This window comes from Xiphophorus hellerii, chromosome 5 (assembly GCF_003331165.1).
Source record: "Xiphophorus hellerii strain 12219 chromosome 5, Xiphophorus_hellerii-4.1, whole genome shotgun sequence".
Lineage (NCBI taxonomy): Eukaryota > Metazoa > Chordata > Actinopteri > Cyprinodontiformes > Poeciliidae > Xiphophorus > Xiphophorus hellerii.
The window spans coordinates 29,700,555-29,726,516 of record NC_045676.1 but is presented as its reverse complement, the minus strand read 5'-3'; the positions used below and the strand labels follow the sequence as shown (position 1 = coordinate 29,726,516).

Sequence of the window (25,962 nt, the reverse complement as noted above, 5' to 3'; positions counted from 1 at the left end):
ACCCCACCTCATCCTAGCGCCAAAATTTTAATAAAAAAAAACCCAAGCCTTTTCTAAATTGACTTGTTTCCCTTAAGCGAGTTTGTTTTCAAAATGTCAAATTTCATAATTTTATGGTGAATGGAAAGGCAGCCAGTGATGGTTTTTGCCAAGAATCAATTACTTGTTCTCAGTGATCCCAAGCAAACTGTCATCTGGCTGGTTTAGAGTCTCTCTCTAAATTTCTGTGGAAAGATGAACCCTGCATGTTAGTTAAGAGATCTGCTTAACTTTCATTTTCACTTCTTGGCTGACAAGTTACAATACATTTAAAATAGTTAAGACATACCCCGCCAGATGAGTCCTGACTAGATGTAGAACAGATGCTGTGCAATAATATAAAGATTTTGGATCTACCATTCATTAGCTCAAACATAAAATGACATGTATGGTCTAATATCAGCTTTTCATGGTGGAAGTTTCTAAAAATGACAGTCTTCTGTAATCCCATGCAAAGTTACACCCAGATCAGATCAAGAGTCAAGAGTTACTCGATTGCACTATAAAATGGCACTACGTACCTGGAAAATACATAGTAGTGCCCCTTTAAAAAGTTTGCTCCAAGTGTTTGTGTATGATCCTAACTTGTTTGTGCCTTTATGTATATTTTTAGCCTCCCGCACTAGATGACGGTACTGATTAGTACCACTGATTAGGTATTTATGAGGTTCTAATAATCTGTGGAATAAATACCTTAGATGTGTGAGGGGGGAAAAATGTGCGAATTATTTTAAAACATTTTCTTACTCAACTGAGGGAGAATCTTGGCTTGTATGTTACTATTTGTTAATTAAAGGTTCCGATTAAGACATGATTTAAAATCCATCAAAGCTTTGAGAGATTAGTTGTATAATTTACTTAGTTACATAGAGCTTAGGATGATGTTGCCTAAAGAAAAACACTTTAGGCCTTTAAAAAAAAAAAAAAAATCTGTAGGTGTGTTATCTTTTTTTTATGTTCAGTTTATTATTTTCATTGATTTGTGGGGTTTACCTGCATTAGCTATGTGTGGCGCCACATAATATGATATGACGTCAATACTTTAGCAAACTTGCACACCTCCTAAGCAGAGGAGTAACTACATATCCGACACAGTAGTAGCAACAGTAGCGCTGAAGCTAAGCTAATTCAAAGCTAGTTGCCCCTTACCACATCGGAAGAGGTTGAGGGGGAAGTAAAACACAAAAGAGTTCCCAAAATATAAAGTGCAGCAACAGAAAATGTGTTTTAATTTGGTTATGTAATAGAATGTATCGGTGAGGTTATATTAATGATAAATCAGATAAATCCAAGAGTCAAGCACCAAACGGTGACAACAGAAGGTGTCACAATGCACCTTACCCAATGCCCAGTGGTTCACTCTGTCAGTATTTTTGTAACAGCAGAAAGACAGGCAGAGTATCAGACTTCTACTGATTACGAGGGGGCTTAGTGTTTAAAGACAAACCAAAGGATCAACCAAAATAAAGAAAACTTGTATGGTGCAGAAAATTGTACTTTAGTTAAGACGTTTTTAGATGAACAATCCTTAAGTTTTACTTCCTGTGAGCTACCAAATCAGACTTGGCTCACACACTTTCGCGTTTGACAATCAAATAAACAAGCAGATATCTAAAGACGTGCAATCTATAGCAGTTACTGGAAACTTTTCAAACATTCTTCACAGAGAGATTTTTTTTTCATACCTCCCTTTACTTTTCCTCACTCTTCTTTCACTTCATCGACCCTTCCTCTCCAGCGTTCCCCTGAAATGAAAGGAAAAGATATAATCTCAAGGCCAACTCATTAAAACCTACTTCCAATTAACTGTAAAGTCTATCACCTGAGGGAAGGTGGAGGAAATGGAAAAACAGGTAGTGAGTTTGAGCAGATATGTCGTTGTAGCCGATTAAGCATACGCTGTTTATAAGGCACCGAGTAGTTTGTGGAAAACTTTGAAGGGAGAGGACAATTAATAAGGGGCAGTTTATGAACAAGGTATTCCTTTAATGACTTGTCTTGATTTCAGCTGCCACTGTGGGATGATTAAGAGTGTGAATTCCTATAAGAGGCATCATAAGACTTCATTATCTTTATTTTGATACAAGTCGTTGTTGGAGGGGAACAAGCCAGCCACCAAAAACAGTTGTGTTGTGCAGATGTAGCGTCTTACTGATGAGAAGTTCTTTCTGGATCTTTCTTTCTCTGCCTTGACCGTTAAAATTTAACTAGACCATTGGTACATTTTCTACAGCTGTCCACTAACATGTCACTTTTTAACGGCTTATGATTTGACGGTAAAATAACGTGACTGACTCATCTAAAGGGAAGGACAGAGGACTCTTGCTTTTATTCCTAAGGGACAGAACAGCTGAAATGACATGTAGGAAGGCAGAAAGAGACAACAAATTAGAGCTGTGAGAGACAGAGTCTGCACGATATATTGCACGAAATATTTGTGAAAAACTTGAGTCTTTCAGGGCCTGGCCTTCACTTTGCTCATTGAAACAAAGCACTCGATTCTGTATTGCTTATTGCCATGAATGTAAACATAAGCAATAAACACAAAGGCTAATGGGAATACAAGACTGAATACATGAACTGTGTTTTTTTTTTTTTTTTGTGGAGATGAAACCTTAAGAGAGAAACCCAGGAGTTTAAAATCCCAGTGACAGAAGGGAATGTTAACTCTGATTTCTCCTGACAGTCTTCTGTCCTGCTTGCCCCCTGGAGAGGTGGTGCGCTTGTAGGGGTGTGTGTGTGTGTGGTGCGCTTGTAGCTGCGTGTGTGTGTGGGGGGGTGCTGGTGTTGGGGTGCGTGTGCGTGCGAGTCTGGGTGCACGCATGTTTGTCACTGTGTATGCTGGTTTGCGTGCGGACTCTGGTTGGTTCCCACTGACTCTGTGGGTCAGTGTCTAGAGCATATGTCCTGTGTCTGGTTGGTAACGTGATACATAGCAGCAGAAATCCAGCTGATGTCCCTAGCCACAGAATGACAGCCCCCACTTACGTTTGTAGTCTGTTCAATAATTGATATAGAATGAATGTTAGTGTTGAATATTTGCTGTGTTGGGTCTGTAGCAGCTGTACAAACATAATATGAGATGAGTTGGGGAACCACTCTCGAGAAAATAGGCAAAACAAATTCAGTCTGTTGTCTCAAGAAGATATTTGTAAGAATAAAAAACTGGGATAAAAATGGTGATATTCTTGAGATCAACTAGAAATCCTGTCACATTCATACTTTAGCCAAAGACGTTTACCACCATTCACAAATTCCTAATTAGTTAAATTGGTCACATGACCTCTGTGAGCAATTTCATCATTCAGATTTCTTTTAGATGAATCTGAAAGTTTAGATTCATCTGGCATCTAAACTTTTTCCAGTTTTATAATTTGTTGACTCTTTCCTCATCTTTTCGGGTCGCAGTTTGGGTAACATTAAACCTTCTGGGTGCCCCCTTCTTCTCTCTTTCCTCTATTCTTTCTTTCTCCATCTTTCTGTTTTTCATCTCTTTCCAGAATATCTGATTCTGCAGTAAATTGGCATTTTTTCAGAAGCTCCTTGATTGACAACAAAAATACAAATAATAATTGGATAAAGTAATTAATGTGGCAAATGTTGCATTCAAAAAATAAATAAGAACTTTTAAATAGTAAGTAAAGGAAATGGGAAAAATTTGAAAAAGTAATTTAGAAAAAGTAAACTAATATAACTATTAGATTGGGAAAAATTAGGTATTAAAGAATGATTATGGTGTTAAATTAAAACTGTTGAAATGGCAAAATTTTACTTTTGCACTGGAAAATCAAATAAGTTTGAAATGTTTTTAAATTTTGGGGTAAATGATGTGAGAGTATGAATCTATTCTCCCTTTCAGGATGCAAGGGAGGATATTGCACCGTCTCACATAACATGCTTGCTTGTGTTTTCCATTTTGAAGAGTTAAAAGGAAAAACGTGTCAGTGTGGCACTACATACTTACAGTCCGGTGTCAGATAAAAATTAATTATAAATTATAATAATAAAAATCAGCAAGGTCCTGTTTACTGCGTATTCTTAAGCATCAACAGAACTGCACGGCTGACTTAATGTCGCCTTGCAAAACCGTGGAAGGTGATGTTAAATTAAACAAATATCACAAGTTCCATGGGCGCCTGCTGGATATTATCGGAGAGTACGCAGAAAACTATCACTGCACCTGACCCCCCCGTGCTGGTTGTGTGTGCCACGCATAATGTGCGTGGCACACACAACCAGCACAGATCTAGCCCACACAAATATTCCACACAGTTCAACGCGTTGACTCTAAACCTAGCTTCCCCCTTAGCTCGACGCTCAGGAAGAGCGCAGCAGATGTCACGGCCGTTCAACGCAGAAGCAATGGGGGGATCCCATCAGCTTTTTAGTTCTTGAGACTAAAAAAAAAAAAAAAAACTACCTCAAAAGCGAATGCAGGGTCAGGGCAACCCCATTAGATCTGAACACCAAGTTAAAAGTTTAGGCTATTCAACTCCTATTAGTTCACTTATTCATTTTTAGCTAGCTTCAGTGTATCGTCACATTTATCTTATTAAGCTGCCAAATAAACAAAAGTAAACAGACCAATAACATTTAGGCTTAGGACTAGCAAGTGCCCATGTCCACACACGGCAAAAAGACGTGGGCTACTGACAGGATGTTTTGACACAAAAGACCATATTTATTTTTCACAATTGTGTTAATAGCAAAAGGTGGAAATAATAAAAAGTCCAGTAATTTCACATATATATATATATTTTTTTACTCGAAGGAAAATCTCAAGGTACTCCCAGCGCATACAGCCGTACAGCTGCAGGCGCTACTGACAAGTTTAATCCACAAGCAAACATCAGGTTTTTTCATGTAAACAAAGAAAAAGAGAAAATCTGTTCCCTCAATCTTAGTAATAGTAGTGAGAACATTTGTAAAGAAAATTTCAGGTAAAGTCTCAGCAATGCAATGAAGATGTATTATCCCATTTATCTTTTAATTTGTCTATCCAATTAAAGGATATCAATACTCTGACTTGATATGCAGAGTGGTGCTTTATAGTGACTGTTTTCAGCCAAGCAGCTGAAAGATGCCTGAATGACAATAACATTCCTGTTGATATCGACAGGGTTGGAGGAAAAGGAGCACACAAACACCTTCGGAAAGACACAAGTCCTTTACTGAAAGATGATGTCAGGAAGCCTGCAAGGCTAGAGTATGCTAAAAGCAAAACAAAAAGCCCTACCATTAAGTTTTAAAATTTACATACAGTGAAAGCTCTATCTTAAGAAATGTGGGGTTCATTGTTTCCTCTAAATAGCTCTCTAAGAAAAAATACCTTTAAACGGTTGGATTTTAACAGGAGAATTTTTTGCCAAATGCGTCTTTCTGCTCATAAATGACAATATTTATTTGAATTGTGGTGGTATCAAAATGAATGCAAGACTCCAGAAAATACTCCAAAGGCTTAAAAATCCACATTTCTCTTATTAAGTGACAGTAAATTAAAATGACACACAGTGGGGAAAAATGGAGAGAAAAGACATTCTCCCTAAAAAAGAGAATCACTGGGTTTTTTTCAAGTTAGCTATTTTGGCACAATTTAGCGTATTTAAAATTTCTTAGCGTTTTTCTTAAGATTCTTTTTCCTCCCACTAACATCTGACCATAGATGATCATTGTAACGAATGACAATTGTTTTCGTGATCAAAGTCAAAGTACATGGAAAAACACAACGTGTTCTGACCTCAGTTCTCCAGTACGACTCTGTAAATGACAGTTTCTCAGGAGCCCATTGGCCAATCTGAATGATTGACACATCCATTGAATCATCAGAGCCAACATGGGCAATTACAAAATCATCTCATAGCCAACATCATTCATTTATCTTATGGAAATTCAATTGCTGTTAAATGAGGGAATGTGGCGTTGGAATATTCAACGCGGTATCCAGGAACCTAAAACAACGTCAGGATTCAAATCGTTGTGACGCAGAAACGATGGATTACGGGAACCCAGTGAAAATATCTACTCCAACATGGATTATGACCATAAAACAGCAAAGGTACGACTAAATTTATGCTTTTGGATACAGTGATACCTAGTAGTATTCACCTCCTTTAATGTTTTACCATTTTTACTGCTTTTAAAGGGGCTGTATTATGTGTTTTCCAGGCACCATGATCATTCATAATAATACAGAATAAAATAGGTGGAGAATCAAACAAACAGGATGAGATTTTTGTGACATAATGTCATGGCTCTAAATATGCTCTTAGACTGTGGAAAAGCAAACCACAGTCTAGTTCTTGAAGCCAGTTAAGAGCTGTCTTCAAAATAAGACAACAAAATTTGTCTTATTTCATGATGTGTTTTTCAATTACGTAATGCAATTTAAGCGCACTGTCAAGTAACTATTTTAACTTGAGTTGTTGAAAAAATTCTGTATATATCAAGCATGACTTAAGAGAAATTTTCCTTTTTAATTCAATGCCTTGAAATTTGGCATCTGTCTCCTTAAAAACTCCTGCTCTTTCTGAAACTCCGCCCTCACAAAGTCATCACAACATGGCTCCTCTATTAACCCTTTAACAACATTTTACCAGCATTTCACTGAGAAGGAGCTCACATAATGAGCTCAGCAGATGTGCAGTTCCACATCTGCTTAAACATGTGCAGGTCCATCAGGTGTTTGGTAATTGCTGCTGGCTAGTCTGAAGGAGCTGAGTGTAGAAAATCGCTCTGTGAGGCGGAAGCTCAGTAGCTTGGAAACTGCAGAGCTTTGTCCTTGAAGGCGGAGCTAGCTGTTTTCAGGAATTTTGCGCTGAGTGGTTGCCATGGAGATAAAAGAATTTCTCGACATTACATTAAAAAAAATCCAAGCAACTCCAGGTATGTTTGTGAAGAGGGAATGACATTATAACATGACGTAAAGCTCAAAAAAGTTGATTCTGCATAATACTGCTCCTTTAAAAACTAATTGTGATGTACAAAATTTGGCGCTTTTTTTTAAAACAAAAAAACCCACTTAAAAGTCAACCCCTTATCACTATTAAATACTGATAAAATGAAAACAAAATTCATAAAATAAGTTTTTGCATTAAGTCGGTGTTTAATAGATGCCCATTTGTCTGTAATCACAGCATGGCGTCTGTGTGACTAAGTCAAATCCAGCCACAAATTGTCTATTGGATCGAGGTCTGGACTTTGACTTGGCCACTCAAGGACATCCAATTTGTTGTCTTCAAACTATTTCTGCATAGCGTTAGCTGTATACTTTGGCTTATTGTCTTGCTGGAAAATAAGTTTTAAACAACTGCATGTGGGTAGGAGCACTCAGTTTTTATTGCTATGACAGTTTCACAAGCCCAGGAGTCTCATTTGGAGGAGTTTTGTCAGCAGATTTCACAATCAGTGGCGATGTAAAATTATTCTAAGTTGAACAAACAAAACTTAATTTGGGCAGGCCTTCTTGTTTCTCTGTTATTTTGTTTAACCTACACTCAGCTCCTTGAAGTTCAATTTCAAATTATGCTGAGTCCAAGGAGTCCCATAAAATAACAATTAATTTTGATTACCAATCTCATTAAAACATTTGCTGTAGTACTCCTAATTGCAGTTTTTCTATTTATTTCCAGTGGAAATTTACACAAGCACATTTTAACTCGCCTTCAAAAATTTAACTTGTCTGCTTAAGATGTTTCTATCTTATTAACAAACAGTGGATACCATTATTTTTATTTTCTTCCCCTCCTTATGGAGTTCCAATTGCATTATTCTAAATAAGTTAGATAATAACTACAGTAACTGCATCACTCCAGAAAAGCACAAGATCCTCAATTTTCTTTATGCCTGAAGCCTTTCACCATTGTTTCATCAGACAATAATGTTAAGACATCACACCATGGATGTGACAGATAGTTTATTGAGATGATGAAAGTCAGAGATCATCTGACCTCTGATGCTAATCAAAGTTGAGATTTTTTTTCTCTTTGCCTCTTATAATCAAACTGCGCAGATTTCTAGCCACATAATTTTACTGTAGTGCATTGGTAATGATTGCACTCCAACCTTCAACTGTCTTTAGTCCCATCAGTCCATTTACAGTACTCTCCTCCACTCCTGTCTCACAAAGAGCATCCTCTTTACCCGCGTTCAGTTCAACTGCACAACATACATGCTGATTGGTGGTGGAGGAATAACACATAAATACAACATCTGATATGCATATTAATATTTTTCCAATCCAATGCAGGTTCTGGCTTTTTTTCTTTTTCTTTTTTGTATTTAAAAGCGGGATGTCTTTGGCACAAGACGAAAACTGCATACGCACCAAAGACAAAACATCCATATTTATATTCTAATCAGCCGTTTGTTCATTAAACTTAAAGTGCCTCTCTTATGTATGAGCAACAAGCAATTGATGAGTACAAATTATTTTGTCAGTGGTATAACAGACAATTAAAATGAGCAGCTGATTAACCTGATTCTTATTGGCATAAATACATAAAACATGTGAGCAGTTGTAGCAAGCAGTCTGACAGACTTTTCACCAGAGCATCTTAATCTCTGAAATTGAAATTCTTAGAAGAATTTTAACTTTAATTTGAGTACAATATTAAAGTGATCAAAAAAAGAGAGAGAAACATAAGTAGTAGTTGTTTTTAACCAAAAATTGCCCAGCGCCACTAGTAATTCTCATAGTTTAATTTTAGGACACATTTTTATTTGTATTCTTTACAACTTTCAGTTAGCAACTGTGTTACAAAAATTTGATGTTGCAATCAGTGACTTCCTCTGCATAGCATCTGTGTGGCATATTTGTGTGGGTTAGATCTGTGCTGGTTGTGTGTGACACGCACGTTACGCGTGGCACACACAACCAGCACGGGGAGGTCAGGTGCAGTGATAGTTTTCTGCGTGCCCTCCGATAATATCCAGCAGGCGCCCATGGAACTTGTGATATTTGTTTTGTAATTTAACATCACCTTCCACGGTTTTGCAAGGCGACATTAAGTCAGCCGTGCAGTTCTGTTGATGCTTAAGAATATGCAGTAAACAGGAACGTGCTGATTTTTAGAAAGGTCAGATAATGTTTAAAACATTCTTAAGGAAGTGTGAATATGCAAGTGAGCATTGATAAGGTCAGTATTTGTATACTGTGGTTTCATTAGACCTTTCATTAATTTTGGAATATTTTATTCAATGAAGAAAAAGAATGATAAACACAAATCTAGTCTCTGATTTACTTTACTCAGACTTATTTGAGAATAGTAGGATTTCACACTTGTTTTGTGATTGTTTTTGTAAGCAAAATCAATGATTTTGTGATTCTACTTTTGAAGCATTTGCAAGGAATTTTACACATTATTTACACATTTATGTATGATAGTAAATGTTTTTAAGTAACTCTGAACTTGTCAAGAAAATCCGAGCTCATCCCACTTCCCCATGCTGGAGATTTTAGTTTAACAGTAATAATAAATAAAGTTATCTTTAAAATGAATCACTCAAGTGACATCAAGGCCCAACAGTAGACTTAAGTGTCAATAAATTTAGTTTAACAGTAATAATAAATAAAGTTATCTTTAAAATGAATCACTCAAGTGACATCTAGGCCCAACAGTAGACTTAGGTGTCAATAAAATAAATCTGGTTGTGTGTGTTGTTTTTGTCTCATGCAAACTTTGCTTTAATTCTACTTTTTTCTATCTAATCATAAGAAATCATAGTCAGTCAGAGAGAGTCATTAAACAGGAAAAGCAGGTTTCCTGGAAAAAGAGGAAGTTTCCAGCCTGCAGATTTATAAAAAATAGCTGAGACTATTCCTTATTTTAAAGCATGAAAGTTTAAAGAATGAAATCTAAACATTTTGAGTAATTTGATAAGATTCAAAGTAAAATATTTATATTAATAATGGTTTACTTGTAATAATGTTTACACTTACATTTGTGGGAACACTTACAAGAAAAACAAGTAACTGTAACTTTAGTATTAAATAATTAGAATCATGTATTATTCTTGGTTTCTTTTCAGAAAAACATCTGTAATAACTCACATTAAGATTATAATAAGTATAATTAATAAGTTATGGTTATAAAATCATAAATGAATGATAAATCAGAGAAGCTGAAGAAAATAAATGTGATATAAGTTATGGTTATAAAATTATAAATGAATGCTAAATCAGAGAAGCTAAAGAAAATAAATGTGATAAATGTGATTTTGACATTGAACTTGAAATGGTGTAAAAAGGTGTAACTGCAATTAAACATCACTGATATGTTGGAGGTAGAAGAGAGTAGGTGAAAGGTGAAAGGCAAGGAACTAACAGGAGAGCAGAGATGATCAACGCCTTATTTAGGTAAAAGGTTGTACAGGCAATGGACAGGAGGTTGAGCAACTCTGAGACATTAGCACAGACATCAGGACATAATGTCTGAAGGACAGTGATGGATGTGAGGTCATCTGTCTAAGCAGACAGCCAATGAAAACGCACCAAAAGGGTGGATAAACCCTATATAAGGTGGGTGCAAAAGAGGAACCTTTCGTTGGATCCTCCGGACAGCTTCGAGCCAAGAGATGGACAAAGAACTCTGCAGCTGAAGAAGAGCCGGGGCCACGGAGGCGAAGACTGTTCCGCTCATGGAGACCAACCCGTCAGCCCTGCAACCCGTGGCTTCGAATCGCACTTCTCTCATCGGCTGGGTTCAGACCCCAAAGACAAAGATGAAGACAAAGACAAAGGCAAAGACAAAGAAGAAGAACTGGTGCCTTCCTTCCTGCCAGCACCAAGTCCTGTGTGACCTCACCATCCATGCGGAGAAGAAGCTCATCAGACCTACAGAGATTCCTGCCTTCGCCGATCAACATCTTCCTCCTGCTGCAACATCTTCATCATCATCAAGCCAGGTCTGGGGTTCGAAACGCCAAACTCCGTCCGTCTCTCTCAAAGGTTCCTTTTTTTAGTTCTTAGTATCAGCAGTAGGGAAAGATAGACTAGATGATTGATTTTACTTATTTGATTATTTCTGCTACTGAATTAAGCTGTACTGACCCTTGCAAAAATGCCTTACTAATAAAATATTTAGCATAAAGAAAATCTAAAAGATGTTGTGGACATTCAGTTAATGAGTCACCTTAAAGTTCTTTGATGGTTGTAAAATAGCTGTGATGTTTGATTCTGGAGAGGAAAAAGTTTAAAATGTTTTTAAGTTGCTGGTAGCCCAAATTTAAAACAACATCCTTGGGACTCGCCGAGTCACTAAAACCTACCTGGTTCAATAATAAATGCAAGTTGTAAAATAGAGAACGAGCGACCGTTAACAGGTGTGCTCTGTGAAACTAGTTGGCTGTAGGCTGCTCAGTCTGGCTAATTCACAGGGGGAAGAAGGGTGGGACACCTGGATGTAGGCCGTCAGAAAACCAGGCGAATCGTTTCTCGAAACCAGCTTAAACAGAGTTTACTTCAGTCCTGGACAGGGTAAATCCCGGCAGATTTAGGAAACTCAATTAACCCGTTAGAAGGAGAGCTGGTAGCACATCTCCCCTCTCAGAAGAGGAAGCAGAGAGTGAGACAGTAGAGACAGAAAGGAGGGGGGGGGTGTTGCGCAACAACAAGTGGCGCCCGAACAGGGACTCGACTAACGGAGTAGGAGGGCCCTATGCCAAGTCAGTAAAAACAGATGTGAGGATCTGAATAGCTCACTTGGTTTGTTAACTCTTAGGGAATAGAGTTAATGGTGACTGATATGGCCGTCAGTCACAACCCTCGCAGTAACTGTATGGCATACAGGTGAGGGAAAGCTTCTACTGAGGATAGATGACCGGATCCAGACAGTGAAGCTAGTAGCCAACATAGTCTAGACCCATCCCTGCTCGAGAGCGCAAAGAGAGGCTTTGGGGGATAGACAACTCGAACCGACTGAGAGACGGAGTGATGGATGATCACTTCGAGGAGGAAAATCTGGGGAAGAAACCGGAGGAAGCCGGCCGCCCAGATCGTTTGGAGAAAGAGGAGACCTCAACAGAACTGCATCAGTTTCTGCACAGCTACTGTGACTCAGACCTGAAGCAAGTGGGGAAGTTGGTTCCAAGAATGAGGAACTGAAACATCAACCCCTGACAAAGAAAAGTTGGCTCACTCTTGCTGGAGTGGATCGTGATGTCATGTTGACAAGAAAAGAAAAGACCAGCCTGCAAGCATGCACAAGAAACAGAGAAAAGTATCATCAGCTGACGATGGATGAGGAAGCACACCGCGTCCTCCACTGCAGCCATCGAGAAGACATCCGGCAACAGAGGAACAAACACCAGCAGCTGACATCATCACACAGACGCAGACATGGTTAAAGACATCCTGCTGGACCCGGAGCTTGAAATTGGGCCAGCACAACCCACCAGTAAGAAACGACCGCAAGCGACATCTGAGAAGCCAGGACAACTGGAAGGGACAGTCCACACCGATGGATCCAGAAAGGGGTCCGACCAGTCGGCATACTGGGGATTTATTCTGAAGCAAGACGGCAAAGAAAAATGCCGTCAGAAAGGAAAAGCTCCCGGTAGTGCTCAAGCCGGAGAAGTAACGGCAGTACTGGAAGGATTGCTGGAGCTGGTGAAAAGGAGAATCAAGAGTGCCAGGTTAGTAACTGACAGTTACTACTGTGCTCAGGCCCTTAGAGAGGACTTGGCCATTTGGGAAGAAAATGGTTTCGAGACTGCAAAGGGCAAGCCCGTGGCACACAAAGATTTGTGGAAGAAGAAAGCAGAACTGAGGCTTCGCCCGAAACTTGAGGTGCAGCGACAAGGCGCACACCTGAGAAGAAGCCCTATGGAGGGGCAAAGATGACGACCTTTCGTGCCACTAAGAAAGGTTGTCTCTGCCGGTGTCGAGGTGGGACAGAACACCTAAGGACAGGTGGTCCTAGAGTAGCACGGGGAGCAGGTAGTACGGTGCGTGCATAAGGCCCTCGAATATGCAGGCGTGCTACACCCCCGTGAAGAACTGAGCAAGCAGGACTGCTGGATGTCCCTTCAGCCCATCCGATGCAGCTGTGTGACTTTGAGGTATGTGGTCGATACGCAGGGCACCCAGGGCAGCGGATGGAAGGTTTGTTCATCAAGAGCACAGTCCCATGGGGTTCAGTCTGCATGGATGTAGCAGAGCCAATGGGGACAACAGGAAAGAGAGGTGAGAAGTACCTCTTGGTGCTGATGAACACAGTGACAACTGCTAGAAGAGCAGGTCTTCCCCTGCAGAGGAACTCCGTTCACGTCACAGAAAGCAGGGAGGCGAAGACACTTCTCCTTTTTGCTCAGAGAAGAAAAAGGGAAGTTGCAGCTCGAAGTGTCACTGAAAACAGGGCAGAGAGTTTGGATTAAAGCTCAAGATCGGCCTGAAACTACGGTGATCAAGCTGAGATTCAACGCCCGAGATTTTGTAAAGTAAGTACTGAACTTCAACACAGTACTACTGATGAAGAAAGGGGTCCATGAGGAAGCAGTGCTCAAGCCAGTTCTTAGCTACAGCGAACCAGAACATTACGAGAAGATGGCCAGAGAATCAAGCACCATGCCATCCTACAGTAGACTGGCCACTATTACAGGAAGGTTGCCGTTCAAAGAACAACTTCAAGGCTTTGGACTGGGAGGGCCGTGAAGAAATTGGACTATGCTAAAGAAGAACTCCTGTCACCACCTGATGGATTAAAATGGAAAAGGATCATGATTACAGATAAAGCGTCATGATACTTATGCTTTTTGCTTTGCTCTGCTGAACAGCCAGAATTTTTTTTTTTTTGAGGCCTTCTGTCTCGGCCCATCTTCCCTTCCCTAAAGAACCATCCCACATCCTGAAGAACCGACAGTTCATCCAGCGAAGGTTCTTGTAGAAGACTCAGAGCGATCCAAGTTTTCTTCGACATTCATCACCTCATGGGGGAAATCAAAACTCCAAGGAGGGGGTGTCAAGAGAAGTGGAGTTTTGATGACTACACTGAGCCCTCTGTGACAACTGAGGATGAAGAATCTGCATCTTCACATCCCAGACGAACCTCTTCTCTTTCCAGGGGATGAGGACGGCGAACTGCAGGAGGGTGATGGACTCCCAGCATGTGAAAGGTCTGACCTCGTGGAGGGGGTGTCAAGAAAATCCGAGCTCATCCCACTTCCCCATGCTGGAGATTTTAGTTTAACAGTAATAATAAATAAAGTTATCTTTAAAATGAATCACTCAAGTGACATCAAGGCCCAACAGTAGACTTAAGTGTCAATAAATTTAGTTTAACAGTAATAATAAATAAAGTTATCTTTAAAATGAATCACTCAAGTGACATCTAGGCCCAACAGTAGACTTAGGTGTCAATAAAATAAATCTGGTTGTGTGTGTTGTTTTTGTCTCATGCAAACTTTGCTTTAATTCTACTTTTTTCTATCTAATCATAAGAAATCATAGTCAGTCAGAGAGAGTCATTAAACAGGAAAAGCAGGTTTCCTGGAAAAAGAGGAAGTTTCCAGCCTGCAGATTTATAAAAAATAGCTGAGACTATTCCTTATTTTAAAGCATGAAAGTTTAAAGAATGAAATCTAAACATTTTGAGTAATTTGATAAGATTCAAAGTAAAATATTTATATTAATAATGGTTTACTTGTAATAATGTTTACACTTACATTTGTGGGAACACTTACAAGAAAAACAAGTAACTGTAACTTTAGTATTAAATAATTAGAATCATGTATTATTCTTGGTTTCTTTTCAGAAAAACATCTGTAATAACTCACATTAAGATTATAATAAGTATAATTAATAAGTTATGGTTATAAAATCATAAATGAATGATAAATCAGAGAAGCTGAAGAAAATAAATGTGATATAAGTTATGGTTATAAAATTATAAATGAATGCTAAATCAGAGAAGCTAAAGAAAATAAATGTGATAAATGTGATTTTGACATTGAACTTGAAATGGTGTAAAAAGGTGTAACTGCAATTAAACATCACTGATATGTTGGAGGTAGAAGAGAGTAGGTGAAAGGTGAAAGGCAAGGAACTAACAGGAGAGCAGAGATGATCAACGCCTTATTTAGGTAAAAGGTTGTACAGGCAATGGACAGGAGGTTGAGCAACTCTGAGACATTAGCACAGACATCAGGACATAATGTCTGAAGGACAGTGATGGATGTGAGGTCATCTGTCTAAGCAGACAGCCAATGAAAACGCACCAAAAGGGTGGATAAACCCTATATAAGGTGGGTGCAAAAGAGGAACCTTTCGTTGGATCCTCCGGACAGCTTCGAGCCAAGAGATGGACAAAGAACTCTGCAGCTGAAGAAGAGCCGGGGCCACGGAGGCGAAGACTGTTCCGCTCATGGAGACCAACCCGTCAGCCCTGCAACCCGTGGCTTCGAATCGCACTTCTCTCATCGGCTGGGTTCAGACCCCAAAGACAAAGATGAAGACAAAGACAAAGGCAAAGACAAAGAAGAAGAACTGGTGCCTTCCTTCCTGCCAGCACCAAGTCCTGTGTGACCTCACCATCCATGCGGAGAAGAAGCTCATCAGACCTACAGAGATTCCTGCCTTCGCCGATCAACATCTTCCTCCTGCTGCAACATCTTCATCATCATCAAGCCAGGTCTGGGGTTCGAAACGCCAAACTCCGTCCGTCTCTCTCAAAGGTTCCTTTTTTTAGTTCTTAGTATCAGCAGTAGGGAAAGATAGACTAGATGATTGATTTTACTTATTTGATTATTTCTGCTACTGAATTAAGCTGTACTGACCCTTGCAAAAATGCCTTACTAATAAAATATTTAGCATAAAGAAAATCTAAAAGATGTTGTGGACATTCAGTTAATGAGTCACCTTAAAGTTCTTTGATGGTTGTAAAATAGCTGTGATGTTTGATTCTGGAGAGGAAAAAGTTTAAAATGTTTTTAAGTTGCTGGTAGCCCAAATTTAAAACAACATCCTTGGGACTCGCCGAGTCACTAAAACCTACCTGGTTCAATAATAAATGCAAGTTGTAAAATAGAGAACGAGCGACCGTTAACAGGTGTGCTCTGTGAAACTAGTTGGCTGTAGGCTGCTCAGTCTGGCTAATTCACAGGGGGAAGAAGGGTGGGACACCTGGATGTAGGCCGTCAGAAAACCAGGCGAATCGTTTCTCGAAACCAGCTTAAACAGAGTTTACTTCAGTCCTGGACAGGGTAAATCCCGGCAGATTTAGGAAACTCAATTAACCCGTTAGAAGGAGAGCTGGTAGCACATCTCCCCTCTCAGAAGAGGAAGCAGAGAGTGAGACAGTAGAGACAGAAAGGAGGGGGGGGGTGTTGCGCAACAACAAGCGTGTTTTTTAGCCATGTTTCCACTGGCTAAAAATAAATATAATTGTAGAAGACTGTGTGCATCTAAGACAGACTTTTAACAATAATACAATAGCCTGCTTCTCTTAGAGAGATGGATTGCATCGCATTCAGATATTTGTTGATATTCATAAGTCATCAAACTATAAGGGTAATCTAAAAGGTATAAAACAACTGGAACTTTTACAAAAAAAAAAAGACCTGGAAAGTGAGGAGTAAAGTTACTGAGGCAAAATAAATATCCAGAGATCACTGTTAGAGAACTGCAGCAATGTGACAATTTAATCACATTTGAGCAATAAGCAATAGCAGGTCTAATTTTAATACCTAACAGGTTAAGAGCTTTATTTCAGGTTGAGCAGGACAGTTTTGTGGCCCTGTGGGTGGTAATGCCTCTAATCTTTCAGCAATTGCTTGTTGGCTCATTTCCTTCCGTACTGTGAAGTGTTGAATGCACTGCCATTAAATTTACAGTCTTCCTACATAAAAATAAGATTATAAATTCAAAGTTTTCATATTTTCTATATATAACGAATATTAAGACCTAATGACGTTCCCCTCAGCCTGAGCTGTGCTTTGTGTTTTGTGCCAATTAGCAAATGTTAGAGTTACCGAAGAAGTAAAAAGGCCTGGTCAGTGTGAACAAATGGATGTTTGGTTTTAGCATTCAGCTCAAGGCTGTGTTCAACTGCGGCATTGCAGAGACGGTAGCACAGCATACATCACAGAAAATAGTAAGAAACATAAATAAATCAACTTGATGAACCTAATATTACCCTGTCATATTATGAACTGAGAAAGACCTTTAGGTATTAAATGATAATATATGAACGATTAGGTCCAGCACCGACGTTCTAAGACAGCAACCTCTGCACATCTATGTAGTATACACAGAAGCAACTTCTCTCAAACATACTTCCAGTTAAAATACTTTAATCGACAAACTCGGTAAGCTAGTAAACCTCAGCTAAACGTGTGAATGTGTGTGAATGACTGGATGTAGTGTCGTGAAATGCTTTGGGGTCCTCTCAGCTTATACAAGTAGAGGCCATTTACCATTTAAACTCTGAAGTAAAAAAAGAATATTGAAAATAAATGACCTACCAAAGAGTATATACAAATATATTCAGTCCCATTACAGAATATATATTCCTATTCTACCCCTTACAGTTCCACATTGGGGAAATTCAGGTGTTGCAGCAGCAAAGTGACAGGTCAGCTAAAAGTATTAAAATACATATTCAAATATATATACTGCATATCAAAATGAAGAATATTCTTTACAGTAAGGGCAAAATTACAACATAATATACAGGGCAGTTATTAAAAATAGCAAACCATGATCCAAAGGAATGTGCAACTGAGTGGAATTTATTTTTTTAAATTGACAAAATGTGTGTGTAATTGTGCATTTTAAAAACAGACTATTTACAATACATGAAAACAGATGTACAAATACCAGCACAAGTGTTGAATGAATGAGTAAAACTATGTTAATAACTGCATTTCGCAGTTTCCCACTGCAGCTTCCCCACACTCCTTCTCCCGATCGGGAAACCCCTCGTTCAGTGTCTTGCCAACTTTTGCTCACTTTGACAGGATAAATGTTCCCTGATTTCAAAGCTGGCTGAAGTGGTGCTTGTAATTCCAGTTACAGTGGGGAGCAGAGCGGAGATTCAGCCTCAAAATTGTACAAGTGTCAAGTCGAGGCCCAACAGATTTACTTTCACAAGAGGAGCATTACAGTTTTTGCCATGACACTCTACTTTATAAATGTCTGAAACTTTACTAGCAGTTGCTTTGGGTTTATTTCAAATGTAATGGGCAAGAAAGGGAGAAAGATGGGGAAAAGATTTAAAGAGAAAGAAGGAGATGTTAGAGAATCATAGAAAGAACACAAGTTGATACCCTTGAAGTCTGTCTCTCCACCTGGAAAAAGAGAAAAAACAAAATCTAGAAACCACAACAACAAGCATGCATATTTAATAATAACAGTTATAACAGCACTGGGAAGATGTATTTAGTGGGAACCGCAGTCCAACTGAAAGTGTATCTGACAAACACCTGAGTCCAAATATGATTATGATAAGTGGGATTTGCATTACTCCATTAAGCCCTCCTGTTATGTCTTGAGGTCTGTCACTGTCGCAGAAGACATGCCTGTGTGGAAAATACAGTTTTCATTGTAGGAGCTTTTAACAGCTAGTGTGTCTCATTTGCCTTAATAATTAAACATCTCACGGATACTTAAAATAGCCGTGTCCGTTTCTCAGTGCAACAACCTTCACACCAAAGACTGTTCATAACATGAACACCCAGAGTAAAATATTTGATGAAAGGGCTGTGGCTTGATAAAGTTCATATTTAGCATCTCATATCTGCTAAGTGTGTGTGTCTCAGAAACGTTGAGTGTCATTGCCTCTAGTTTGTTTCTATTACCATATGTGAAACTGAGTAGCCTTTGTTGGGCCATCTGTATTTGTTGGCTCACACATTTGGCAAGTCGAAATCAAACAATGAGTGGGCGCTTCAGGACTTGAGCAGACTTCCAGGCTGTTATCTTAGTTTTCCATTCCAACTGTCTGTGGGGGTCCTCACAGTTTGCTCAACTCTCATAGGGCTGCGCGAAACAGTCCTCTGTGTCTTGCGCACACCCACTCATATGCCGTCTGTTTCCGTGTGCCATAATACATCAAGGTGTTTCAGAAGCTGAGATCTCCATGGTAACTGGTTGCAATGTTTGTCTTTGTTCGTGATCAATGTTTCAGAGGCTTCGGGAGTCTCTGGAGCCTTGTGCGCATGTGTTTGTTGTTCACTTGCGATGACGGTAGCGAGTCTGAGGATGTGGTGTAGCTCTGAGGCATCCACACAGGGAACCGCAGCACAACAGGGAGAATCCTGGGAGAGCCATGGAGTGAGTGGCAAGATGAAGAGAGAGGAAGTTGTCAAAGGAGAAATTGTCCTGAGAAACACCTTTAATAAACCACTTACAGGCGGCGTTATGACTAGAGTAGTGAGAATCAGTTTGGAATGAGAGACTTGGCCATGTGAAAATGTTAATAAATACAAAGGTGATCCATCCAAATATTAATGTAATCCTATTTCATGGTTATGCTGCCCACATCCCCACAATGATGCAGTCGACATCAATCAATTAAAATATTACTGAAAAGTTCATTCATTTTGGTAATTGAATTCACTTTGCGGAACACATTAGGTAGATTAATTACACACAGACTGATGTTTTCAAGTTGTCATTTCTGTTAATGATGATTTTCAGTTTACAGCAAATAAAAACACAAGTTTTAAAATTAGGATATTACATCAAATAGATAATAAAATACATGTCTCAATGCAGAAATGCTGGATTAATAAAAATAAAATAACTGCTTAAATATTAGTTTTAAAGGTACTCTTAATCTGACAGATGTGCCTCATTGCAATGGATATTCTAACATACTGACTATCAAAGGTTATTAAAGCTCACAGTTAGTAGTATTAATTTCTTTATTCATGCTTGAACAATAAACAAGCCTCCAGTCACTAGGTGGCAGCAGTGCTCATTGACAAGGCTGCCTGTTCAACCCAGTAGAATTAGATTTTCAGACCCTTCTAGCAACATTTTTTCTTCAGAAAAGCAACCAGCAACAAATCTAGCAAGTTTTATTTGTTGGAGATTTGTGCGACAAAATGCAAAAATGTAAATCAGGCGATGGCTTAAATTAGCACCTTTTAGGACAGCCAATAGCCACTTTTCTTGCTGTATCTTACAAAAATAACCTTGTATCCCTTTTTGAAATGGAAAAAGCTGATGAAACTATCAAGTAGCCAATGTTAATAGTTTACAAATGTTTTTGAATGTTACTGTTTAATATAAACACATCTCTTTTTTCTGAATCACACAGACTGAACAGTCCTCATTAAATATTACAAATTCAAATAATAAACTGCTTAGGGAAATTGCTTTAAGACTTGGAACAATCAAATGAGCTGCGTCAGCTTAAAATTAAGTTGTTGCAGCCTGTTTCATTTATCCGTTTCACACTAAAGGAGTGTGACGATGAAAGGTTTCAGTTTCCAATTCAACAAGTAAAATTTTCAATATGTTAAAAAATGTGCAGCAGGTTTTCTGACAGCGTTGCTGGTTGTGAATCGAGCAGAAAACGAAAGGATTGGATCTTCTGTTGCTCATCAAGCCACAAGTCTTGTTTTTGTAAATTCAAGGGCATCAAAGAGCTTGGAGTGAGTCCTGATGCTTTTAATGAGCAGAGAATCTTTCAATATACATGACTGAACAGTCAGAAATGAGGAAAAAAAGACAATTTTGATCAAAAGCAATTAACTTATGCATTACTGCTTTTCTTGTTTGTGTTTTTAAAGGGTAGAAGTAAGGTTGTTAGTTAGAGTAAACAGTCCAGATTTGTTTTAATGTTCGCAGTAGGTCAGAATTGAATAACCGTTATGTTTAATCTAGAGTAGCCGATTCCCCTTTTTCTGTTTTGGCTCAAATGGGGAAATGTGACTATTATACTGTGCAGCAAAATGTGTCCAATTTATCTGCTCGTTTAAATGAAATGTCTAGAATTTTATAACACCTATTAAACCCCAAGCCTAAAAATGCTGTCAATAACGGGACTGCTCAGTCACTTATACCAACGCTTTAGTTCTGCCGTCTACATCCGATCCAGACATCATTCACCAGATGTAGCTGAGTTTCCCAAGGATGCTCTAATGGAAGTGTTGAGAAAGTTTATTTCATTGTGAGACATGAGCCACTGCTTTTTGTAGTTGTTGGGAAAATAACATTTCCAACATCTGAATTATGCAAGATTATTGGGATGTTTTTTGGAAAGAGATGATTTAAAAAAAACAAAAAGCCTACCCCTGTTTTAATTTCAAATGAATATTTATGCTGCTGTGATGCGGGTTGAGCTTTTGGAGCTGCTTTGAGTCCTAGGACATGCTGTCAGCTTTCAAGCCACCTGCTCATTGTTATACACAGTTATGGCCAAAAAAAAATCATCCATATAGAAAATAAAAAAATCAGGATTAAGGTTTGCAAATTGGTTCACAAGACTGGAGAACACTTTTTGGAAGGCAACTACAAATAGGTTTCAGTTTAAAAGACTTGCCACATGATTACAGCAAATCCTCTGGACTTTTGTTGCATATCATCCACTTTTTCCCTAATTTAATTTCCATAACTTTTACATTTTATTCTGGAGGTTCCTGGGGAGGAAAAACTATTTCAGAAACAGGACATTGTCAGAGTTATTGGACTTAAAAGAAAGTATCATGCAAAGCTTTTCAGTTATGCTAAACCAACCTTAGGAACAACAACATTTTCTTCGTTTTTTTCTCACAGGTACACTGGTCCGTTCCTCTCACAGTTGTGCTGATGAATTCTTGCTGATATTCAGCGTATCGCTGCTGCTGCTGCTGCTGCTAACATCACAATTCAACCCATGCGGGTTGTCTGGCACATTATTCTCCGTCACAGTGTAATAAATTAATTGCACGTTTTATTTCAAACTCAAAGAAGGGATTTGTTAAAATTCTCTGTAATGAGACAATAAGTCTCATGTAAAATTAATCACCTTAGCTCGACGGTAATTAAAATTGCACCAGAAGACCTCGGAAGTTCCGTTTTCTCTCGTTTGAGTGGAAGCTAATTGTGCTTCATTTTGCGGGACGGAGAAACGGAAAGTTGTTCTGTCGGGTGCCTTTTAAACATTTTTACACACCGCATTTCCATACACACTTAACCACTGTGCACTCAGCTAGCAAATGCCATTAGTTCAGGAACCATGTTCTCTTACCCATTAGAGGTTTGTGATGGGCCTCAGCTCAGTTCCCTTTTTCAACTTCCTGCAGTGCAAGTCGAAACAGATTTCCTGTGCTAATGCTGAGTGAGATGTTAAGTCAAATGTAAAAACAAAATAATAAAATAAACAAGAAAATGAAAAGATCAGACAAGGCAGAGAGGGGCCACTCCAAACCACACACACCTAGTAAGTAGGTGTGTGCCCAAATGTTGGCAAATCTTTGTCTATTGACCCTTTTCAACACTTAATCATTCCAGGAACCATGATGGACGTCGGAAGTGAGGGACGGGAGTATTGAACTGATCGACTGAAACTGTTTTCCCAAGTTGTTTATTCATGGCTTCTACTTGTTCGAGTCGAACTAATTTGTCTGTGAACGTAACACACCCGGTTGGGGCTCATACAAGGCGATATTTACAAAAGTTGGAAACAGCTAGCTTAGAAACCGACTCGTACCTTCTTCCTCCTGAAGTCTTGATCAAATTCCTGACTTTGCCTGAATTCACACCACATGATTTATGTCACTATGTCATAAAAATCATTTCCCCTTAAACAGGAGAAACCTTAAAAACGAACAAAAGACGAGATGCTAACCAGTTTTTTCCCCACATGCTAGGCTACATGATGTGGAGGCATTGTCTCCATGGTTACCAATGGTTAGAAGCATACCTTCTCCATAATGCGATATTTGATATGTTTCTGGTCATACTTATAAAATATATTAATGTTAATCTTCTTACCTTCTAAAAGGTGTTGTCTGCTAATCCACGATTTCACCGAGGACTTTGAGTCATTATTATTGACGGCTGCTATCCATTGCCACATCATTAAAAGTTAAACAATAAAATAAGCTTAGTTTGCGTACTTTGTGCTGCTGACAGTACAGCACCCTATGACCATTTTTTATAGTGAAATTAGCTCAATAGAAGCGATATTAGACTACAGATATCTGTTTTTAGACTAGTTTGAAAGGAGCACATTGGTTGTTTTGAGTCCTGGAGAGCGTGACGTCACTCATAAAGGGTCGATATTCTGCTAATGTTGAAAGAACATTAGCAATTGCCTTGTTTCCATTAAATAAGAAATGAACTGATGTGAATAAGTTTGTTTACGCGATAAGTCATTGAAAATCAGGGGCGACGGTTATAAACAGTTACATGGTTTATATTCATAATTCATCCATGATGCCAGCACTCATCATCGATCAGCCAATCAAAGGAGACATCGGCGTCTTATTCATGCGTTGGCGCGACAAGGCCCGCCTACTTTGGAGCGGCTATGTATGCGGCGTTTTGGGGAAATTATAGTTATAGTTACTGAAGAGCTATGGATTCAACATGTTTGAATGAGACGCAACGTTTTATGAACTGTGTGTTGCTGTGAGAGCTCTGGTGGAGCCAGCTGTACATTGTGTGAAAAAACAAACCATCATCCTCCTACTACTTCCTGATTAAAAAAAAAAAATATATATATATATACACTATATATATATATATATATATATGTATATATAATTTTTTATCTTTTACTTTTCTGTGTTTTCCCACAACCTGCGTGTTCTGTCTGATATAAGATCTCTGACGCAGGACGTTTCTCAGATGTCTCAATATGTTCTCAGTGTGTCATGGGACTCTGCTCCTCGCTGCATTGCTTTAATTACTTTATTTTCCCTCATCCCTTTCTCCTTCACTCCATCACCCTGAGCTGCTCCTCATTCCTTTTAATTAATCCACACAGACTTAGGCACCCTTCCCCCTGCTGTGGTTGTGTATACACACACACCCACGCACACGCACAACCAACTCCGTGCAGACACACACTTGACGGCTCCCTTTAGACGAGCACAGCTACGAATGATCTTGCTTCGTCTCGAAAGTTCTGGTGGAAACAGATGCCTGATAGTTGGATGTTTTTTGGGTTTTTTTGTCTGATTTTTTTTCTTTTCTGCAGGGCTCCAATGGAAGCATGCACCTCATGGAGACGGAGTTCTCAAAAACTCTGGGAGAAATGGTGACCCTTCACCTCCACCACCAGAAGAGCATCCCGGCCTTCCTCTCTGCCGTGACGCTGGACCTGTTCAGCCGACAGACCACCTTCTGAAGAGTGTCGCCTCTTAAATGGAAAAGTATAAAATTTGATATTTTTTTCTTAAAATGGCTATGTGGCTATCCTAGCTTTAAAATATGTATTGTGTGGAAATTGATGTAATATGAATTTGAAAGTTTTTGTTTCTTTTAATATCTTTTTTTTTCTTCTTCTATTTTCTCCCAAAACTCGATAGACAAAATTTCATGTTAAAGTTTTCTGCCCTGTCGGCCATTAAAATTGTCTCAATAAACTTTGGAAATAAAATTAATCTCTTATTGAAGTAACACAGTCTCACACTGAAAATCCAGTAGTAGGCACAATTACTATGAAGATTTCTTTGTAATGAATAAAACAAAAAGAATATGATTTTGTTTCTACTTGACTTTATTGATTAGGAGCTTCAGATTAGCATACTTTGACTATTGATGTTTCAGTATGCCAATAACCGCAACTACCCTCTCATCATATTTCAAATTCAACCTGCTGTTTGAACATAATATATGTGTGGGTGGGTGTGTGTGTGTATATGTGTGTGTTAAATCTGCCAAAATCTAGTTTCACTGTATTTAATTAGAGCAGGCAGCTCCATTTGTTCAGGCTGGGAGTGTTTGTGTGGTTCTATTGTCACCAAAGCAGCGGTATGCCCGTCGATTTTGGTAAGCTGCTTATTTCTTCTTTTTTTTTTTTTGCCTCGTCTCTTTCATTACTGTTCTCGACTGTTAAAAATATATGAAAACATAATTATGATGCCAAATCATCACAGGACATGTGAAGTCAGAACGGGGTGGAGTGTGGGGGGGGGGGATGAAATACATGGTAAAGTGTTAAATTTACTTTTTTTTTTAAAATAAAATAAAATAAAATGCAAAAGCTTAAGATAGAGTACAGAGTTGAGTCACTTATCTTGCTGTCACTCGAGCGCCATGTTGTCTGATTTGAAGTGTTTCATATGTCTAAAGCAGCAGGTTGACTTGCTTCGTCTTCCCTCCAAACGCGGTGTTGTTGTATTCCTATTTCTTCCTATTCCTCCATCCGGTTTTCCTTCGACAGCTTAACCTTCTCGTGTCTTAAGAGACGGAGTCTTTTGGAGCTTTTTCCCTGTTTCTCACATGGGTCACACTGACTCGCGTGCGCTTTTACAAATTATTTTAGTTTTTGGTGTGTGTGTGGGAACACACGGTATGGCGAAACAACCCTCGGCTTCCCCGCCGTCCGGCCGTGACGTCAGCCACGTTCCTCCGGTGCTCCGCGCTAAAACGGCGGGAAGGTTTTAAACACGCACACTTTCTACAGGGCTAGTGAAGCCGTTTGTTTATTTCCTTCTCAAACGAGAGCTTTATTTTGTTCCAGCACCAACTGCTTCACAGAAAAATGTCACCATGTAGGTCGGAAGGATTTATTATTACAAGTCGAAGGCACACAGGAACAGCGGGTAGGCAGCTTTTGTGTTTGACATTTTATCATTTGTTGAAACTGAAATTGCCTCCCGTTGTAAAACAAAGAAGAATTAGGATTCTAATTGGGTTTAAATGAACTGTGAATAATTGCTGTTCTGGATTCTGTTAACGGTGGAGCTCCAGTATCAACATGAGATGTTAAATCTTCAGGTAATAATGGACTGAAATGGTAGAAATGAACACAGGAGTTTCCTCAGACATAC

General features: G+C 39.0%; 1 protein-coding gene across 1 annotated transcript in view; it reads left to right on the top strand.

Annotated features, from left to right (window-relative positions):
• mad1l1 (mitotic arrest deficient 1 like 1) overlaps positions 1–24,668 on the top strand; it is a 54,213-nt gene extending 29,545 nt beyond the window's left edge. The window contains exon 18 of the mRNA XM_032563642.1: positions 24,165–24,668. Within this exon, the coding sequence (XP_032419533.1) occupies positions 24,165–24,314 (150 nt within the window). The 3' untranslated portion in view covers positions 24,315–24,668. The remainder of the gene's footprint in view (positions 1–24,164) is intronic.
• Positions 24,669–25,962: the final 1,294 nt, after the last annotated feature.